Source organism: Myotis daubentonii, chromosome 4 (genome assembly GCF_963259705.1).
Source record: "Myotis daubentonii chromosome 4, mMyoDau2.1, whole genome shotgun sequence".
In the NCBI taxonomy this organism is placed as follows: domain Eukaryota; kingdom Metazoa; phylum Chordata; class Mammalia; order Chiroptera; family Vespertilionidae; genus Myotis; species Myotis daubentonii.
This window is the reverse complement of record NC_081843.1, coordinates 71,156,365-71,178,707: the sequence shown is the minus strand read 5'-3', so window position 1 is coordinate 71,178,707 and position 22,343 is coordinate 71,156,365. Positions and strand designations below refer to the sequence as shown.

Sequence of the window (22,343 nt, the reverse complement as noted above, 5' to 3'; positions counted from 1 at the left end):
TGTGCTGATGTGTGCTTTAATAATCATGGCTGCTTTGGCACTGATGAGTATGGGTGACTAGAGTTCTTAAAAATACTTGACCCGGTTGCCATTGCTATATATACTTAGCAGGTGAGTCTCTGAAGCGTATGCTATTGTATTCCTGGGCCAATATCTATGTTCAACCTTGTTTATATATTCACCAAGGAAGGATTTTATTTTTTTGTTGACTTTTTTTTTGGTTAGGCAGGAGGGAACACATATTGAGCTTCAATTTTGAGGTAGGTAATAGGAAATGAGAAAAATATACACCCTCTAGGATCTAACCTCTGCTTACCTTTCTAGGCTTGTCTTACTAATCCCCAGGTGGCACAAGCTAGGTGCTTATGGTCAATATACCACTGGTGCCTTTGCATACTGCTCTTAAATTCAGCTTAGGCATTGCTTCTTTCGAAGTTCATATCCCTGACTGCGTTGTCACCCTTATTTTCTTCTAGAAACCTGGCATTATCTCAATTATAAATGCTCTTTCACCCACTACTACTTTATGACTACTGGAGGGAAGAAAATGTGTACTTATCTATCTTTAGTGATAATATACTATATGTTTCTTGAAAGAATGAAACACAAATATTCTATTTACAAGTCCTAGTTCTTTTCACAAAGCTAAGCAGAGATCTTAGTTTTATTATTAAATATGATTTTGTAAACTTGGAGAAGTTACTTCATTCAAACTTTTATGTTGTCCTAAGATAAAACTAGGCTGGTCTGCATATCACTAAGATGAAAGAGCCTATTACACATTGCATATTACTATTATCCCTAGCACAAAAGGGCTATTGGGAATTTGAATATGTAAGAGCATTCAGGATAGTGCCTCGACCAGCAGCACAGGCACTGAGGAGACACTGGACTTGATTCTAAACTTTAAGCCACAGAGGGAATTCGACACACTATGTGGCGTTTTGATTGACTATCTTTTAAGACTGCTTAGAAAGAAGACATGCCCCTACCATTGGCAGAGCTGAGGCCAACCAGGAACTAATTATCAGTACAAAACAAATTCTAGGAGAGATGGAATAAAAAGATTCTGAAGCCAGGAAGGTTAGGGGGAGTAACTGAACCTAGTAATCTGTGAACTGCAATGCCCATTATGCAATCCAGCCCCTCAGTAAGACTGTGTGATAGCAACAGTCCATCAGATGTGGAACCTGATCCTTATTCCTCTTCTGCATTCTACCATCCCACCAACGCCACAAAGGGAATATCTGAATATTCCCTAGGCTTAAAACTACCTACACTGCCTTTTGGGTTACAGAATAGGATTCAGTGGTAAATCTTTGAATGCAACACATTAAAGAAAATGGTAACTGCCTTTATTCATAGAATCCTGTGTCTTTCTCCCACCTCCAAAACAGCTTATGTCTCAAAAGGTCAGAATGGCTGGGGTCAGAAATAAGTTGCCTCCCACTCTGTTCAGAATCTACACAGAGTTCAAATTTTTATATATTACCACAGATTTTCCAAAGAAATTATTGCTTCCTCTATCTTCCACCTATATCCTCCAAAATGCCAAATTAAAGAAATGTCTTAGAATTGATTATCTAGAATTTTCATCTATTTTTTTTGTATTAGATTCATCTAACATATGAAAAGTTAGTTGACATAGCTTTTGGAAAGCCTAGTTGGCAGCAGAGTTGGACAACAGATGGATAAGAAACCAGACCCAGAAAGGTGACTTACTCTGCATGTATATATGCTGACAAAAGAGTACTATTTTGGGGATACCCTGAAAATCCTTGACCTAATGCAAAGCCCAACAGAAAGTTCACAATAGGAACAATTACCATAACCTGATTCTCTATCTAAAGCAAAATATAACACTTTAAATCAGCTTTAAATAGGCCAAAAATGTAAAATAAAATATATTGTCAGCTTACAAGCAGCTTTTATCTTTTGAAAAAAGAAGAAAAAGAAAAAGCTGGCAACACATACCCAGCTTTTCTTAGATGTTTCCTAGAATTCTTTCCAAGTAGTTTAATTTTTAAAAAGAGGTGGCTTTCAGATCTATGTCTTGTTTCTGCAGAAAGCGTTACTAGCAGACTCATTTTAAAATAATTCTATTTTCTTTAAAAAATGTTTTCTTTTTACCTTTATAGGGAGAACAATTAGCTGAGAAAAATAACTAATTAATACTATATATAATGGGCAATTTCTGGCTAAGATGGTCCATGGATCAGTAGATTTGAAAACAATTAATCATCACCTATTAAGTTACATAAGAGATTCCAGTTCAAGTTGACAGACAAACATAAACCAGATTCAAAGTGCTGTATTAAAAAACAAAAAAAATACAGTTTGCATTTTAGGGTAATTAAAATAAGTGGAGACCTGACTCTACACAATACAGGATTATCATTTTGTAATTGTCATGTTTTGTTCTTTTTATTCTAAGAATATAGTTTTACTTAGAAAATGACAGCTGGTCAAATTTACGCTTAAGACATTTATCCATACTTAACCAGAGAGGCTGCAGAAACGACTACACCAATCAGCTATTCTAAATCCTTTCACGTTAAATGTGAACACTTTCTCAATACTACTCAAGTCACATCTCATTTATCTTTCTCCTTAGAACGGCACAGGCTTATTTTAAATAGTTTGAAAACCTGCTATAAACTACAGAGTTCGTTAAGAGTAGAGGTACTCTGGTTAATGCTCAAAATGGTGTGGCCAGAGGTAAAGCAAGTATTATTAAATATGAATGCAACCCTTAGCAACACAAATTGAACCCTTTTTTCCCCCAATAAAAAAGCTAGTTCAATATACGGTCTCATTCCATAAAGATATATCACTTCCAAGTCACAGTGAAAGGAACTTGAATAATTTACCAAATTTTTCTACTATGTGCCTTAGAGATACCTCACTAATAACTGGTATTGGACACAACGAAATGACATTTGCAGAATGTAAGATGGTAGTGACAGTACTGAGATTGATTGCTACAAACTCTTTAAGTATTAAATAGTTACATCCTAATTATATAGAACATTGGTCCAATAACAAAATAGAGAACAGCAGCTGGGAATTTATCTCATTCAATGTTGAAACGAAGTCATCCATTCTTTGCATTATTTTCTGCAGATAAGTCCCCTTTTTATATTGAAATCTGATGGCAATTAAATCCAGGTATTTTTCGAAGCTACTGCATGAATAGGATGCTGAAGGCCATCACTATACAGCATACTGCAACATAAGGACTCTTCCGTTCACCTGTTGGAAACAAGGGAAATATTCAAGTTGATTAACTGAGTAGCTAACAGATATGATTCGGTTATTTACTATTGGAGAAGAGTACATAAGAATCAAGATAAAGTTATTGTTATGAAGTCCATATATTTTGAGGGTGGGTGGGGAAAACAAGAACTAGATGTAATATAAAAGCAAGTATAGACCAGCTGGTGTGACTCAGTGGTTGAGCATCAACCCATGAACCAGGAGGTCACCAGTTCAATTCCCAGTCAAGGCACACGCCTGAGGTTGCAGCTTGATCCCTGGTGGGGGCCATGCAGGAGGCAGCAAATTGATGTTTCTCTCTCTCGCTCTCTCTTCCCCTCTTTTTAAAAATCAATAAAAAAATAAAAACATTTTAAAAAGTATAATACAGAATGCACAAACTATATCAATTTATTTCTAAGAGCACCTCCTTTTCACTTGTTTAGAAAATCTTCAATGCACCATTCCTGTGCCAGAGTAAACCCAGATATTAAAAAAATACAACACAGAATGTAGGACAGAGATCCAAGAGAAATGATTTATCCTCAATTAAGGCCAAACAAATATTGCTTAATTTTTTCTGCAGAAAGGGAAACTTCCATAAAAAAAAAATTCAACATACTAATTTTAGCCATTTTTTTCCTCATTGGTAGCAATTTGTGACACTTTTAAAAGGGAAAAAGAAGCATTTGTGGAGGAAAATGAACAGAGAGTGATCAATAAAAATGCGTTTAAAGAATGGGCATAAAATAAGATGCTTAATAAAAAACCTATTCGAAATATAACAGTTTCTGAGATGAATTTCATATCAAACCTTTTATATGTTTTTTATAGTTATGATTACTCTGGGTCAGAAATAGAACTTAAAACAATCACTTCAGTATGAGTTGATTTTTATATGTGTTTAAGGACTGTTTATACTGGGGTGACTTTCCTTTGCATGAAATAGACCTAGAGTTGGCTTGTGAAATGGTGTTGCAAACAGAGATTTTTTGTGATTGTGAGTTAACTCAAATTCATCTTATTCTTTCCTGTTTCTTTAGCAATTGCAAGGATGTACAATTCCACAAAGCACCAGGTATTTATGTGCTGCCTTGAGGATAAGAAAGGATGAAGAAAGAGTGATGTGCTACTTCTGGAAATGATCCTGGGTTTGTACCGGGACCCTCTATGGTTTATACATCACTCACTTGTGTGATGTTTAAAACCAGCACTTTGCTAGTAACTAGGTTCCTTATTTCATTTAGCAAGGTCAGTTAACTACCTCAGAAAAACATCAAATTTGACCACACTTATCTAACTAAAATCCTCAATTGAGCTCACAGTCTTATTGTGAGTATACATCTTTGTGTCTGTTCAATGAGAATAGTCATAAAAGAAATTACATACACACATAAATAAAATAAACATCTGGTGTTTTTCTACCCATGGACATTTAATGGACTGCTTCCAGCTAAAGGAAAATCTAGAGAGAATAGTATTTTCACAGTACCACTACCTCAACTAGAAAAAAAATCTTTTAAAACTAAAAATCTCCTTGGGTTATCATTTTAAGCAATACTGATTTTTTTTATGGTAAAAAAAACTCGTTATTAAACAAAATTAAAAGACACACAAACTCATTCCAACATAAATTTCAGGTAGATTCCATAAGTAAGCCTGTTACCCTTCTTGGGGCTAGAAACTCTCATTGTCCAATAGTCTTATTAAACACCCAAAAGAGAAATTAATATTGTCCTAAATTTTCCATCTGCTGGAAATTAATTTTTGAGGACGTTCTCCTCCTCATTCTCTAACTTAGAATGCTATAATTTACATATGGGTTTCATTTTCCTGTTTTTAATTTTCTTAAAAGAGATTGCCATGTGGTAGAATTAAACATCTTTGGTTGAACTTGGGTAAGATCTTGTCTGGTCTTGGTTCTGTATACGTGAATGTGAAACAGTTGCTGTAATGTGATGTGTAACATAAGATGATTTGGCTGGGTCTTTTCCCATTAAAATTGCATCCTTTACTTGTGGATATATTCTGTGTCAAGATAAGAGGAGCATGTGTTTGAGAAAGCAGCATATCAGCATCAACATTTTTTAAGTCCCTTTGCCAAAATGAAAAGCTAATGCATTTATAGAATTGGCAAGAAGTAATATGTTAACTGAACTCTTTAACCTATGAGAGTCATGTAATCGAGAGGAAAATAAAAATAATAAATGAGCAAGCAAAAAAAGGAAAGGCAGTTTATAATTAGATATAAAAACAGATGAGACTACAGTAAAGCATTAAGCTACAAACTGAATGTCCTAAATTTTTAGCTATATTTTCAAGGCATAATTATGAGTAAAGGAGTTACCTGGGTTGACTAATGAATGAAGCTGAACTTCTCTAATTTATTACATAAAATGAATTTCTAATACCTTGATATTTTATTTCTGAACTAGAAACTTAACGATAATACTGAGATGAAAGCTCAGCCTCCTAACTCCATACTGTATTTACTTTTACCAATGAACATTTAGAATTAATTACTTTAATGCAGTGACATTCTCTCTGTTTTCTCAAACTGTCTTGCTCCTCCATTATGTGTCTCTTTGAAGTTTACTTGAAATACTCTGACCACTCTGCTCCTCGACAATATTATTTCTTCTTCTGGGTGACTTGGCTCTGCAGCACACAGCCTGGTTTATATATATTTACATTTACCATTCGCTATCAGCATTAGCCATCGATGGTGCTATTGTGTCTCTTTATCTCTCTCTCTTTTTAAAATATATTTTATTGATTTTTTACAGAGAGGAAGGGAGAGGGATAGAGAGTTAGAAACATTGATGAGAGAGAAACATCGATTCAGCTGCCTCCTGCACACTCCCTACCGGGGATGTGTCTATAACCAAGGTACATGCCCTTGACCAGAATCGAACCTGGGACCCTTCAGTCGCAGGCCGACGCTCTATCCATTGAGCCAAACCGGTTAGGGCTTTTGATTATTTTTGAAGTGCTTAATATTTCTACTATTTCAGGGCTTGCAGCGAGCTGTTGAGCATGACTGAATGCTAGATAAGTCTTTGCCACAAAGCTCTGCCAATCTAGGCTGGGTTTTCTCTACTTCAGCACTACTGACATTCTGGGCTAATTCTGCTGGAAGGGGCTGTCTTATGCATCACAGGATGGTTAGCAAATCCCTGACCCATACCCAGTGTATGCACCCCCACTCTAGTTGTGACAATCCAAAACATCTCCAGACATTGCCAAATGTCCCCTGATTGACAACCACTTATCTAGGCTATGTCTGTGCTTTACCAATCTGAGGTCAATATTTCTTACCAAAACAAGATTCTCATGTCTATCAATGTTTAAGAGAGAATAAAGCCAAACAAAGAACACTGACGAAGAACGGTGTAACATGTTAAAAGCACAATGAATTCTCTGAATTTTAAGTTCAGATAATTTAAAATGTACGTATCAATAGTCAACATATTAGAATGAGGGCGTTGAAAGAGGTACTTTTCTGTGAAGCTCTTTGTGCTTTTACTATTGTTTCCTATAGGAAGAAACCTAAAAGGCCAAGAAAATGTATAATCTCATCATAACAGATTTTTTTGTTTTAAAAAATATAAGGATTTCAATGTTAACACCATATGGATCTTGGAAGATGCTTTAAAAATTTTCAAAACTCCTACAATTAATTTTTAGTCCTTACTGAGAATAGGTTATGTCTATAATTATCTTTAGATACATTACATCAATTTTCAGGTCTTCTTTAAAAAAATTCTAAATATTGTAAGAATTCAGTTTATATTTTTCAATCTTTAATAAATTTTGTTTCCTGTTATGGGCCATCTTCTAGAAGTTTCACGTCTCTGCAAAGTGACAATCAAAATTAAACATAATACTTGAAAGGGAGCACAGCTTATATAAAGGAGATGATTCTTAAATTTTCCATCCTATCTTAAGGAATTAGTTTAGGGAATTCAGGCAGTTGTCAGATTGGCTATTTTCTTCATTATTAAAGCCTGACAGTCTTATGAAAAAAGTAGTATTGTATAAATTCAATGTTAGAAGAGAGTATAAAAATCATTTTGTTGAGGGAGTCATATAAATAATTTTAAAGAGGACAAGAAATAGTCATTTTTTCAGTTGAGGTGGTGTAAGTACCAATGCCCCGAAGTAGTTGTTTTTGAACAAGCCATGTTCAAACAGGTATAATCTATTATTCAAGAGTACTGGTGAATTACAGCAATGCAATACATTTTAATTCATTCACTACCAATCATTTGAGAGTCTACTATGTGCTGCTGGACACTGTGCTAAATATTACATAGATAGCTGAATAAGACAAGAGTATATTATCATCTAAATATAAATACACTTAAGATGCTACTGATCTTATGAAAAGTTAAAAGATAACTACATTTATGTTAACTTAGTCAATCATAATAAAGCTCAGCTATGTCCATGTGGGTTTAACAGACAAAAGTTAATGTTTTCTAAAAGCAACAAATAATACTCTATGACTTAGCATAGGGCAATAAAATGATTATGTTTAGGTAGTTGCTCAGCAAGCCTTTTATTGCTAGGAAAGTCATCCTCAGTCATCCAAATGGTACACATTATACAGAACAAAATGCTCTCTACTATAGGCATATGTGCATAAAACTATACATATCTGTCTAAAATCTCAAAACCAGGAATGCGCAGTATTTATACCTGAATTTTAAGAGAGACAGGTATCCACCAAGTCTAGCTTTAAAAAACATGGGGGGGGGGGGGGGGGGGACAGAAAAAGAATTCAGAGAACTCTACAAACTTTTACAAAATTGCAGAAAATTAGGAAGCCTGTACTTTAAAAACTGACATTATATTTGTGTGATTAGGACATAAGTAAACTGGCCAACAATTTACTGCTGAAGAAAGGAAGATTATACAGACACTTACCAATTCTGGCGCACTTCCAAAATATACCCAACAATCTGCATAGAAGAAAAAAGAAAAAAGTAGCTACTGATTACTGGGAAAGATAAATCATTCTCTCAGTATTATAGAGAGAATTCATTATACTAGTATTTTAACTTCTGATGCTTTGCTTCCAAACTGAAATTAGTTTGATATTAAATTACTTATGTAGAAAAGTAGAATATAATAACTTAACCACTATTAATGTATATAAAGTTACTAACTGGACTGCATGTGGTGTCCTAGGTTAAACCTACTGTAGATTAATGCAAAAGTGTCAAAAATTTGCATAAGGGCTTACTATTTTGTCTTTTAAAATGCAGCTCTATATTTAAATAATTTACAACCATGAACTCCAGAAAAAGCATCTATAAAACTATAACATTCAACAAAGAAGAATACAAAAATATGTGCCTATTTTTTCAATATAAGTAGAAAATCCCAGCTTAGGAACAATGTATATGAGGTAATTAAATATGGGAATTTAAAAACACTTTCTGGAAATAAAAGAGGATGCAAATGAACATGTCCATTTCAATTCTACAAATGAATATATTATGATTAAATACATATTATATGTATATATCACTTATTTGAAATACAAAAAGTACCAATGTAAAAAAAAAAGCAATCAAAGACATTCAATGAATAGAGATATCAGAAAAAATAAAAACACTGTAGATAACTATTTTGTTGGTCTGACAGAATAATTAATGGTGTTGTGCATGGTTACAAGTTAAGATAAATTAAAATTATTTATTGTAGTAAGTTAGGATCAGTGTAACAAAATCATGATACTTAAATTCCAGGGAAATTTATATTACCCTCTTTTTGCCCAAAGAGATGTCTGGTTAATGAATCATTCATTATATTTGAATGATTAAGACTGAAAGAAAATATTGGTTCAATTAAGTTCTAAATAGGTTCTTCCTCCTCTGAAGTATAATAGCTTCCTGACCTCAAAGCAAAGTCTCTTACTTCAGATTAAATGAAATGGGTAAAAATAGAAGTTATTTTGAAGGATGGACATTCTGACAGGTGAAACGATTTTACCATAAGAATAAAAGGACAAAAACTATATATACTCTTGAATTAAAGTATTGAAGGCTAATAAAAGGGCCAAATTGTGCCTAAAATTAATCCTACTTGACTGGTTGCTTAACTGTGATTAAGTTGAGCCAGTTATCTCTTTATAGCATTTAGCACTCAATAGGGTTGTTAAAAGGATTAAATAAGTTTTTACTCAGCAAGTCTTTAGAACAGTGACCATGTGCTATGTTCAGTAATACAGAGGCTGCTAAAGGCACATGTGATAATAACTTCAGATATCACTTAAAATCAGATTATATTTCATAAAAAAATGGAAGACAATAGGTTAGTGATGTCTAATGCCATGGTTCCTTGATCCTAAAAACCTATTGATTATAATATACACTATTGATTTAAAGCTACTCTGCTTGTGGGACTCAGGCAGGATACCTGGAGCTCCTCCATGGGAAGCTTAAAGTCCCACAGAACATAGTCTGAAACCACATGATCACAGTCAAGGTCTTTTCAGATATAATATTCTATAAAGTATCATCAAATGTGTACAGCACAGCTGACATATTAAAGCTACTCAAATAAAATAAAAATTCCCAACTTGGCCACTGAGAGATGTACCACTGCCACTTTGGCCTTTATTAGACATATTTTCTTCTTAGACATATTTCTGTATTATTCCAAATGCTATTCATTAAAACACAGGAATTTTAATAGATGGTAAAAACCCATACAATTATGCTGCTTACTTTCTATGGCTATGAGCCCATAAGTATACCTTCTGATAAAGCTATCAGGTCTACAAAAATAGGAAACAAGACAAAATAGCAAGCTTTTTCTGCTGTTTTTTATTTCTGTTATCTGAAGCAGCCAAAAAATTAAGTTGTTATTTCCAACAGTGAAGTCATCAAGAACTAACTTTATGCAATCGACCTAGACTCTCAACTTAAGCATGGAATACTCACTGTAAAGATATGTATTGTAACAAAAAAAGACAATGGTGTATAAATTTTTCTGCAGAAAATATTTTATAAACAAATCAAAATAAAATGGGGCTTAATATTTATATAAATAGAAAAGTTTTTTTTAAAAAGCTTCCAAAGAGCTTTGATGACTATCAACATAAACTTTAAAGTGTAAAAATACGCATGTTATTTCTTAGGTCTTCTATGTAGGAGAAATATACTACTACTCAACCTCTACTGTAAGGTTGGCAGCCCTGAGAACTCCTTTTATGTAGCATGTTATGGAGGTATTCCTGCTCCCAAAGGAATGAGGAACAGACATATTTCCACATGCAATCTACTTTCTTCATAATAGCATCAACATATTCTATTCTACCATTATGTGATTATTCTTTAATGAAACAAACACTTAAAAGTATAACAGATAGAAGTTAGTATTATATTAGAAATCCAAATAATGGATCAATGAGAATGTTTACTGGTTTCTACCATATGCTATAACTATAAGTAATAGTTGGGGTTACAGAGAAAGGAAAGGAGGAAATAAAACTGGTTGGGTAAAAAGACTTCACACGCAAGTAAGAAACAAATACAATTAAGCAATTTTAACAAATGGACAAAGTATTAAATTGAGTGCCGAAGACGAAGTGCAATAGTTTAGAAAAAAAGGAATGACAAAAAGACAATGTCTACAAAGGAAGTGGGGCATTGTCATAAAAACTGATGGACAAATAGCATCTGTTTTCAACTTTAGTAAATTAAGTAAGATCCCTCAGGCAAACAGAGACAGATTATCAGTTTATTAGAACAGGACTAACGATTTTCAATATTCAAAACTGGTTAGCACTCTATTTATTTCTTTACAAATGTTTAAACAACCCTAGTAAATAAAAAGGGTTAAAAAAAAACACACAAATAATTTAGAGAATGGGATGTTTGGATTGATGTTAATTAGGACTCCAAAGATAGAATAGGATTGAAAGAAAGACAGCAGAAATTACTACTCTTATGGTTGAATATCTACCACTTGGCCTTTTGTAGAAGTTTTTATTAGCGGAAGAGAAGTGTTTGACCTAATTTGGGATCCTAATTTGGCCTTTATCTTAACTTCCTGTTAAAAACAAAAAAAGGTGCTGGAAATAATTATTCTTATGTGAAATATTCTATTATTTCATCCTTTTATTTTTTAAAATCATTAAGTGAGGTACAGGTTCTTATCATGAAAGGATTAAGACAATTATTCATAGAAAATTAACAAATACATAAGGCAAAGAAAACAGTTTTTACCACATGTTCTCTTTTTTTAATATACTCTCCTTTTTGTTAAATTCAACATGTATTTCTGTATTATGAACATTACACTTTAAAATTTAATTCTGTGTGTTATGATATTAAGCTCAAATTTTTTGGGGGAGGAGGGATAATGAATCTAATAATTAACAGGGATGTGACATGCCCAAGAATGTTTAAGTAAATAAATTTCTTCAAAAATGTTTACTTTATGATATAGATTGGGGGTTCATATGATTAGAGCAGTCTTAGACCGGAGAATATCTATATTATTATTTTTATAGAAAGTATGCTTACAAACTTTAATACTTTCAAAATGTGATAACCGATTTTACTAATTATTCTATATTCTTAATCCCAGCAAAAAAATATGTTGCATCTTTTAAATATACATATTTTTCAATCTAACAAATTTCAGGTCACTTCTGATATTTATCTTTTTATTTAATAAGATTCTGTGAATACAGTTTGATTTTTAAAACAGAGGAAGAAAATAATGTAAAAAGTTATTACAAAACTAAGCTACATATAGAAATTCAATTGTTTAATGACGTTTAGAGTAATTTACATTCAATATCTATAAGAATTAATTTGGGTGATTAGACATCATTAATAACATACCCAGTTTTATTTCTGTCCAGGAGGCTGGGTGCCATGGATCGGATATAAGCACAGGTACATATAAGCAGCAAGATTACAGTCAACAGACTCTGAAAATTGAAAATGGCAGACTAAAAAGAGAAAAAGGAAAATTAATATCAAAAGAAAACCTGCATAGGCAAAATATGCCTGACAAGTCCATATAAAGAATCGTATTTTTTTCTTCAAAAAGCCAAACAGAAAAACATGTCTGAGAACACTTAAAACCAAAATAATAAGGTATTCTGAGAGCGTACGTTCTTCTTTAGTCTTTGGGCTAAGGAATGGAGAAGATGTAACAAAAATTCTAAATGCAACAACTTTAAAAACACTACTACAAAAAAATGTCACAAATCCAAAATAGCTCATCAAAGCTGAATCAATGTGTAATTAATACAGATGTTCTGGAGGCCCAGACAACATGTAGGACAAAGAGTCTCCAAGCTCTACCAGTAGCTGGCTACATGATCTCAATGGAATCACTAGCCTCTAAGTCTCTGTTTCACATCTGTAAAACTGAGTGGAGAGTAGGGAGATGGACTAAATGTTGGCTAAAGTTTCTTTCAATTCTGAAATCCTTTTAGGATAAGGATGCTTTAAATTTAAGCAATACTATGTTATTTGCTTTTGGTGAAAGAAAAGCACTTGATCATTTACTGCTGAATGTTTAAAAGTTATTCAATAAAAATAACACAGGAAATCCTAAGTTTCCAGTCATAGTAAAAGAAAGGTAGACTTACTCTATTCAAAATTCAGCTCAAGCATTATCTTTTCCAGGAAATCTTGAACTCATCTGCTTCCCCTTTCCTATTTCGTATAGAATTCTCCTTTCTGTTCCCATAGCAAACTGATATACTGAATGGTCCCTGAAGAGTGGACATTGTCTTATCAGACTCAATTTCTAGCATTTAACACACATTAGGAACCAAATAAGGGATGGTTGAATAAATAAAAAGTGCACAAATGCTACTGTATATATAATAAGCCCAAAAGAATCTAGTGAAAAACAATTACAAGACCATAAAATAATCAAGTAAGGTGGCTGAGTACATAATTAAAATATTTAAATCAATAGCCTTCATGATTATATCATCAACCAGTTAAATGACATAACAAAAAAAAGATTTCATGTACAATAGCAAAATATCTAGAATAAGCTTAATATGAAATGCTAAAGATTGGCATCAAAGAACAAAACTGACAAAACCTTAAGACATAACGAAGAACATAGAAGTAGAATGAAGTGCTATAGCTGATTCTTATATTAGAAGGCAATATCATTAAATTAATCTGTAAATTTAAAGTGAACTTAATATCAACAAGTTATTTTTGAAATAGAGATAATTGATTTTGAAGTTCACATGGAAAAAAAGGGCCAGAATTCTAAAAAAAGAAACTAGCCCTGTCAAAAATTGTCATAATACTTTTAACCTTTTATACATTTTTAGAATATTTATAAACTATTCAAAACATTTAAAAAAAAGATACATGTTATTTACCAATATCCTTAAGGACAAAAATGATTACATACAATGCTAAGTGGTAGGAAAAGCAGCATGCACTATTTCACAATCATATCTTTAACTATGTAAAGCTTTATTCAAAAGTATAATGCACTGATTATCTCTGTAAGGTTTTTAACCTACTTCTCAACTTTTTTGGATTTCTCAAACTTTCTAAGTATTATGGCCTGAAAAAGATAAACAAAAAACTTTTGTGTTATTTTATTTTTCTATGGAAATCATTTTTTTTCATAAAGAGTAAATTTAAATATGCCTTTGTTTTAATTAAATTGAATTTTAATTTTGCATCGGTGAGGACAAGTGATACACATTTTATAACTTAAACAGAGTTAATGGATGAACTCAGGATCAATTCTAGATAGAAAATAATAAATATCTCACAATGCTTACCTTCCAAAGGTCATATTTTGAACATGTATATTGAACATACATATCAGTATGTTGATAAATACAGTATTTGATAATAACCTCATGAAATATATTTCCTTCCAGCCAACATAACTAAACATATATTTAATATCTACTCTGGGGTATAAGTCTAGATATGGGATTTAAAAAGTACATAGCATGATTCCTTTCCTCTAGGACTTTACAACAATTGATATTCACTGAGTGCTTATTTTAGATTATCTTATTTATCCTCATATATATGTTATGAATACTCTTATTTTATACATCTTAACTGAGGTAGACAGCAGTTTTAATAGGACATGTATTTTCAAAACTAAATAGCAATTCGCTGTAGCATATGTGACTACTGAGCCATGCTGACAAAAAAGTGCTGTTTTCATAAAGGAAAGTCAGGAAAAGCCTCAAGGAGAAAGCAGGAACTGAATCAAGCCCTGAAAGAGCATAATCAGATGGGCAAAGAACAGAGAACAGGCTCCAGAAGAGACCCAAGCATGTAAAGCATCCCACAGAATCAAAAATTTGCATGTTTGGGGAATAATGTGCAGATTTATTATATTAAGCAAAAGATTTATGTAGTAAAGTGGCTGGAAAATAAATTTGCAAAGGAGCTTTATCATCTTCCTTAATGGAGTACCTAAATTCATGATTTTGCAATGTATATTTTTTCCTTCCCTGAATGTCTTGTTAAAGAAACATGCTTAAATGATATGCTGTCTGGGATTGGTTTCTAGTAATCCAGTGTGTGTGTGGTGGAAGGAGTAGGGTTGATGAAATGCTGAGTATATGAGGCTTCATTGTGCTCTTCTTTCTACCTTTGTATGTTTGAATTTTTCATAATAAAAGATTTTGAGGCACTTAGAAACATGGCTATTATTAAAGAAGTGGGGTGTGTCATATACATTTGTATGTTAAACCATTTAAAAAATGAAAATCATTTACAAGTATGAAATATATAATACATACAACTTTGTTCCTGGGGTTTATAAACCCTAAAATTTAAACAAATAATCTTAGGTGGTAAAGTCTTTGAGATGTACTCAGACTGGTTTAAAGTGTTTCAACTTCTAGACATTAGTGTACCATGGCTTAGCCTGCCTAAGCATTCCTCTTAATGCTTAGCATCTGTTGGCCACTGATATAAAATTTTAGTCTCAGGGTTAAAGGAAACAGATGTTCCTGCTCTGTAGAAAATTAATTGGGATTTTAAATAGGGAAGTGTTATTAAAGAAAAGGGAAGAAGCCAAGAAAAAATAAAGCATATCTGACCACAAAATAGAGGGAAAGATGATAAGGTGGTAAAGGAAGTAAAATTCATTTACCGTGTTTAATTTTTTTCAGATCTTTTAAATCATGAAATCTTTTTCAAGGTATTCTGTATTTTCACACATTTCCATCTAGTTTTGCCTGCCTGGGGAACTGACTGAAACTGGTACCTCCTCTGTGAAATCTTTCCCGTCCCCACTCTCCACAACAAGCAGTCAGGATCTTTGACATGTGTTACACACATAGATGCCTATGACAGTACCCATCAAACTGTACTGTAATTGTATCCTTTATTTTATTGGGGTTCTTATTAACCCCGGTGACTATTAAAAAAAAAAGGGCACAGTAGTCACTGAAAAATGCTGAATGAACAAGAACTTGTAAACAATCACAAATAATATTTTAACAAATGCAAGAGCATACTTAGATTCCAAATTAACATTGCATGTTATTACAAAAAAGTGTAGATCAGACTGCTGCATATTGTTTACTTAAGAGAAACCTCCACATACTCCTTTGCATTTATATTTACTTGTCATTAATACTTGGAAAATCCAGAAGGAAGAAGCAAAGATTATGTTTATGTAAAGGGCACAGACTGTAGAGTAAAATAAAGGCCTTAGGTAATTTCCTTTCAATACTTACATCTTTTTGTATCACAAACTGGAATTCAGAGAAAGTTCTATTGGGCAGTCGGTGATTGCATATGGGACAATGTGTATTCTTCTGATTCACCTAAGAGGTCTTGATGACTTAAGTGGGCAAGCTGGCTGGCAGAAAATTCTAGAACCTCAAAAAATTCTCCAATCTCAGGTTTAACCTAGTTTTCCGTGAGGACCCTATGACAATGGCAGGGGTTATACAATGCAAGCTTTCCAGTTTAATAAATACTAGCTACATGAATTAACACTAAATAATGCACATGGGAACTAAGGAGTTATAAACTATTCCTTCTGGAGGCTCTAGGGAAGAATCTATTTTCTCGCCTTTTTTAGCTTCTAGAGGCTGCATGTATTCCTTGGCTAGTGACCCCCTGACTTCTGCAGTCACTTTTTGTGTGACTTATGTCCCTTCTGCCTCCCTCTTACAAGTATCCTTGTGATTAAATCGTCCCTTCCCTCTCCCCATAATTCAAGATACTCATCCTATTCCAAAATTCTTAATCAAATACGCAAAGTTCCTTTTGCCAAATAAGAACATACTTGCAGGGTTTTCTTGTGTGTGTGTGTGTGTTATTCTGTTGACCACACCTACAAACACTTCCTTTTTATGAGGTATCTCAATGACATTTCCTAGACTCAGGGTTGCTTGGGCACCTGGAGCACAAACAACCTCGAATACAGTCAAAATGGCAACCCTTGACTTTTGACCATTACTCTCACAGTTGTGCTTAAAAAAATGGTAATGGGAAATCTCCAACTATTTTCCTCCAAAGGCCCCTTTTATTATCCCTCCATACTCCAGACCTATCACACTATGCATAGCTAATCAGAGCTTCTAAAATACTTCACATAATTAGTGTTATTGTACTGAATTAATTTATCTAAACCAGAAGGAAATCAACTTAATGAGTCATTTACTTTGTATAATCTCTTTAAAGTAAATCATGATTTCTCAGTCCATTTGAAATAATGAAAATAACTTAGATTTTCATTTGGCCACCACTACAGTGCATGAAATCATTTATCAATGAATAGACAAAGAAATTGGTCAATGCAAAGCTTAATGTCCAAACACGAAATTATTTGCAATGTTGATACATCTTTTTAAAATTTGCTATACTGAAGTGTTTGAAAAGTTAGCAATACCTATTTCAGATACTGTTTTTGTCATTTTATCTATGCAGATATAATTTCTTATTTTTGGAATCATTCCTGAATGTTAATGCTGACTGGTCAGAGACAACACGGGTCTGCACACAAGCTGTCTACTGAAAGATCAGCAAGATGTTAAAACTAGTCACTGAGTTTGAATATAAGGACAAGAATTCAATATAAAGTTTTGTTTTTAGATGTATAAATAAAAATACTTCTAAGTAAAAGAAACCATCCAAAACATTAGGAACAGAGGGAAAAAAAGGAAAAGATCCCAGCAGTTTAAAGGTTCAAATAAAGAAACAATGAGAAAAAGCAGCAGAAATATGCATACTAATATGCTAAAGGGTGATTTGCCCAGAGAGTGCTCAATGACTGGTTGCTAACCATAAGACTTTAACTAAGCCTATAGTATTTTCATTAGTCCTGGATTACTTAGGCTACAAGTAGCTTATGTCTTTATTTTTAAGATTATTAAAATAAATTGTTTAATCAATTTGTTAATTAAGGGCCTTCTTTATGCTTAACACTGTCTGGGAGCTTTAAATGTTGACTGTTTCCAAAGTGGGAAACACATTTTTATTAACATATTTAATTCTGCCAGTTTAACTAAAATTCACTTTAATCAATAACTGAATACCAAAAGATTTAAATTTTAAAAACTCCAAATAGTAGCAATTTTACTTACTTTAATAACTACTGCTTTTATACAAAACTAAAGTCATTTATCCCTCTCTGGGGGTCGAAAGAAACCCAGAGATGACATTCCTGACCTAATTGTGTTACAAAATTATACAGCACTGGAAAAGTGCGTCAGCACTTTATCATTTACAAATCTAGGTCAGGTTAGCATTTTCCAACTAGTTTGTACTTGTAAATTCATATGTACCACTATTATTTCTGAAAATGGAAAACATGGAAATACAGGGGAAAATGTAAGCCTGTATGTGAATATGCAAGCACATACACAAATACTCCATTTACCCCAAATAATTGACTACAGGTGACTGAAAAGATTTTCACTAATACAAAGAAATATTTAACATTTTCTTTTAGCATTATTAGAACGTTAAGGTCAAGCTATCTTAGTTTAATTTGAAACTCAGAAACCAGGATTGCTTAATGCTTCAATGCTAAGAACACACCAGCTTCTCTGAGTACCTGTGGCTAGTAAACATTAGGATTATTTAATGAAATAATCCAAGTGTATAAATTTATCCTTGGGTAAATCATCATCTCTAAGCATCAGTTTAATTTCCTTTGTAAAGTGAGGAAGCTGGACTAAATAGCCATTTGATCTCTCTGGACCTGTTTCAAAAGTATGGAGAGACTTTCTCTACTTACACTTTCCATTTAAATTAATAACTTTCATTGCTATGCATAAAACTACAGTCCAGATTAGGAGCACCCCAACTCTGCTCTCCACTGGCAACACCTTCAAAATTATTTTCTTATTTATCCTTTCCTTTAACCTAACTACTATTGTCAAGAGGTGAGGCATTCAATCATATACTACCTGGATCACTGCTTTTATTTCTAACTTGGTCTCCCAAATTTTAATCTTCTATTTTAATATACCCTCTGTATTATTACCAGTTGGTTTTCTAAAATGCACACCATTCTCTTCCTTGCTCCAAGTCTTTTACCAGGTAAACAATTAAACATCATCAAAATATAAAGTCCTTAGTATGGCAAAAACCCCTTCAAGATCTGGCCCCAATCTTTCTAGTCTCATTTTTCATCATTTCAGTACTTAACTGCTATTGCTGCCAGTTTCCAAGCAACTATCCAACTTGATGCCCTTTGGCTCCGTAACTGCCACTTCCTTTATCTGTTATCTAAAGGATAGAGAACACTGTCCAGCTCCAGCTAATGATTCCTTAGTCAGTGGTTCTCAACCTTCCTAATGCCGTGACCCTTTAATACAGTTCCTCATGTTGTGGTGACCCCCAATTTCATTGTTACAAGTTGAACATAATTAAAGCATAGTGATTAATCACAAAAACAATAATGTAATTATATATGTGTTTTCCGATGGTCTTCGGCGACCCCTGTGAAGGGTCGTTCAACCCCCAAAGGGGTCTCGACCCACAGGTTAGGAACCGTTGCCTTAGGTAATCTCTAATCACTCTTGAACATACAGGTCAGAGCATTATCTCTCTGCAGCAGTTCCCAGCCAGAATTACTCATTATTGTGTTTCATTAGAACTTTTGTGCTTATATTCTCTCTGCTATAAGATGAGGGAGAACATTTCGCACCCCTTCTCTTATACTCAGTTTAAATATAAAATGTGGGCAAAAGCTCCCACTCTGCAGTTTGTGAGCATTAAATGAGAATATCTGTAAGTCACCTAATACATCAACAAATAAATGAAATGAAGATCAACTTCCTTAGTTTAACCAAGAAAAGGATGGGAATTGGTAATGATTTTGACCGTCTGGCTCAGTCTTTCCACTACACAGGTTGTCTTTCTAAATATTAGCAGATACCACATGGAATTTACTTATTTAATAGACTTTTCCACTGGATTGTGAAGTCCTTGAATACACTGAGCATGTCTCACAGGACTTTGTATTCCAAACTCTCATTCATTTGGTGTACGAACTTTAATTGACACTGTGATGTCAAGATTGAAAGATCTAGTCTCCACTTCGAGAACTCTACCAAAAGAGGGGAGAAATATAGGCAACACCTTTTTTGCTGTTTTTCTTGCAATAATTGCTATGCTAGTGGGATACTGGAAATATATACGAGGACTCTGGATGCCCAAATGGATACCTAAAAGGAGAAGACAAAAATAGGACAGGGAAGGCTTTTTAGGAACAGATGAAACTTGAAGTGAATCTTGAAAGATATAAAAATTTAGGGAGAACAAAGTATTCTAAATTTCTAAAAAATATTATTTCTTAAGTGGTCTACTTATATTGTTTATGCTCTGATAGTTGTAAATTATTACTGTTGATAAACATTTTATGGCCTTGAAAAGCATTTAAAACAGAATTCAGTAAAATAAGGTAACTCGGATAAGTCATTATCACTGGGTAACTTCATAAATACACCAAGTTTAGGTGCAAATTCAGTGCTGACATCTGAAGCTCATAGGAACAGAGCAGAAATGAAAAATTAACCACCCAGCAGTTGTTTCTATTATCCACCCATGTCTGATTGGAATATGAGTGACAAATCACTGAGACATTTCATCCCCTATTAGGTTGTTTCTATTAACAAATGAAGATTTCTGGCATCTGGACTTTAAAATAAATTGAGTTCTACTAGGTTGTGCAACCCCAAGCACATCGATCTCCCTGTCCCTGACTTCCTTCATCTACTCAGAATTCCTCCATCTACTCCAGAAGCCATAATGTCTCCAAGGGTCAAGGACCACCAAGAGCCAAACCAGCACATTTCTCCGAAAGAGATCAAGAAAGTAGCCTCTGAGAACGGGACGGGCTCCAGACCCCGGGGTCATACTTGGGGGGTCGGTCCCGGTCCTCCCGGGCTTGAAAGAAGACAATGCTTATCAATTTCTTGGAAGAGATACAAGAATTAAGAGTAACAATCTCTCTACTCTTTTTAAATTGAAGGAACCAAATCTAAGTTAAATGACAGCTCACTAATCACACTCTTTCAGAGCAAGTGTATCCACCTTACATTTGGTAGGTGGAGAAAGAAGCTGGGCAGTATCCTTGTCCAAGGAAGGAATAACTTGGGACAAACTGCTATCTCCTCTATAAGTGAGTGGTAAATTTCTCCAGGGAAGAGACTACGACTTATGTCCTAGCTATAATTAAAGTAGCTAGCATAAAGCTATAACAAGTAATACGTTTTCCATTAAATGTCTAAACGTTTTCTGCTGTGGGAACTTCTGGGTATACAAGCTTAGCAACTATTGCAGAATAGCACTTTGGGCATTGTGGTTGCTTTTGATTCTATTATAAAGGCAGGCATCCTTTCCCCCCAAATATGCTCATAACTGCAACATTTGGCACATGGACTTCATAAAGTCACCATGAGGGCATGAAGCAGAGGCTTTTGGCATTTTACCGTAACACAGGTAAAATGCCTCAGACAGAGCTTGGGTGCCTGATCTATTATTACTACTGACACTGCATCTGTCCTCTGTCCACGCTGGCTTTACCTCCTTTTCTCAGGCTGAAGATGTAAGCATTTCCTTAGCAAACCTTTGTGACTTAATTTCCAACTTTTCTAAGAGGCCCCCACTAGCAGATGAATCTGCAGTAACACAAAATAACACATGCAACCTTAATAACGTGATGGAAGGTGAGGAAGGCCTGAGGCCAGAAGAAAACCCATCTTTGCAGAAACCTCCAATCATGAAAACCTACAGTGTGTAAAGTAGCACCCTTGCAGCGGTTCTCAACCTGTGGGTCGCGAACAATGAAAATACATCCTGCATATCAGATATTTACATTACGATTCATAACAGTAGCAAAATTACAGTTCTGAAGTAGCCACGAAAATAACTATGGTTTGGGGGGGGGGGTCCCCACAACATGAGGAACTGTATTAAAGGGCTGCGGCATTAGGAAGGTTGAGAACCACTGGTTAGACAATCAAGTAGGAGGGACCTAAAGGCCATTAATTCTACAGATAAAAAGTCAGGTGTAAAGTTGGACAACAATTAAAAATAAAAGATCTGGAACAGGAGCATAGGGAGAGGAGAGCAAAGTAACAGATCAAACTCCAGAAGCCATAATGTCTCCAAGGGTCAAGGACCACCAAGAGCCAAACCAGCACATTTCTCCGAAAGAGATCAAGAAAGTGGCCTCTGAGAACGGGACGGGCTCCAGACCCCGGGGTCATACTTGGGGGGTCGGCCCCGGTTCTCCCGGGTTGGGCGTGCAGGGGCCACATGGCTCAATGGCCTGTGCAGCCCCGAATCCCGGGAGAATTAAGTTAGTGACAAGGATCCCTGGCCCGCGCTCCCGGGGCCGCCTCCCAACCCTCCAGCCCCGGATCGGGGCCACAGCCCCTTCAGAAAGCTCAACCACGACCCCACAGCCCCAGTTCTTACCATAGTGAGGCCGGCGAAGCCCGAGCCACATCACCCTTCCGGGCCCAGGGCGGAAAAGGCGGGCCCGCTGCCTGCCGGTCTCGCTCCTTCCGGCCTTCCGGTTGGGCCTCTCAGGGTACCGCCTCCTGGGCCGCGCGACGGAGACAGTAGGATAGGCTT

At 34.6% G+C, this 22,343-nt stretch overlaps 1 protein-coding gene and 1 non-coding gene across 5 annotated transcripts; both read right to left on the bottom strand.

Moving 5' to 3' along the window:
- Positions 1 to 192: 192 nt before the first annotated feature.
- Positions 193 to 22,337, bottom strand: TMEM167A (transmembrane protein 167A). 4 transcript variants are annotated; one of them, XM_059694169.1, is made up of 6 exons: positions 22,185 to 22,292; positions 21,412 to 21,531; positions 12,120 to 12,229; positions 8,185 to 8,219; positions 7,957 to 7,993; positions 193 to 3,252 (listed from the first exon to the last, which is right to left on the bottom strand). In XM_059694169.1, the coding sequence occupies exons 1-6, from the start codon at positions 22,185 to 22,187 to the stop codon at positions 3,249 to 3,251; spliced, it is 309 nt and encodes a 102-aa protein (XP_059550152.1). In that variant the 5' UTR covers positions 22,188 to 22,292; the 3' UTR covers positions 193 to 3,248. The 4 variants fall into 4 exon arrangements, with proteins under 4 accessions (XP_059550152.1, XP_059550151.1, XP_059550154.1 ...); XM_059694168.1 differs by lacking the exon at positions 7,957 to 7,993 and having other exon boundaries at positions 22,185 to 22,202; XM_059694170.1 differs by lacking the exons at positions 193 to 3,252; positions 7,957 to 7,993 and adding an exon at positions 3,260 to 5,283 and having other exon boundaries at positions 22,185 to 22,291.
- On the bottom strand, positions 10,411 to 10,544 carry LOC132234012 (small nucleolar RNA U109). The gene has a single exon (XR_009452840.1). It is a non-coding gene; the product is annotated as a small nucleolar RNA U109 (small nucleolar RNA).
- Positions 22,338 to 22,343: the final 6 nt, after the last annotated feature.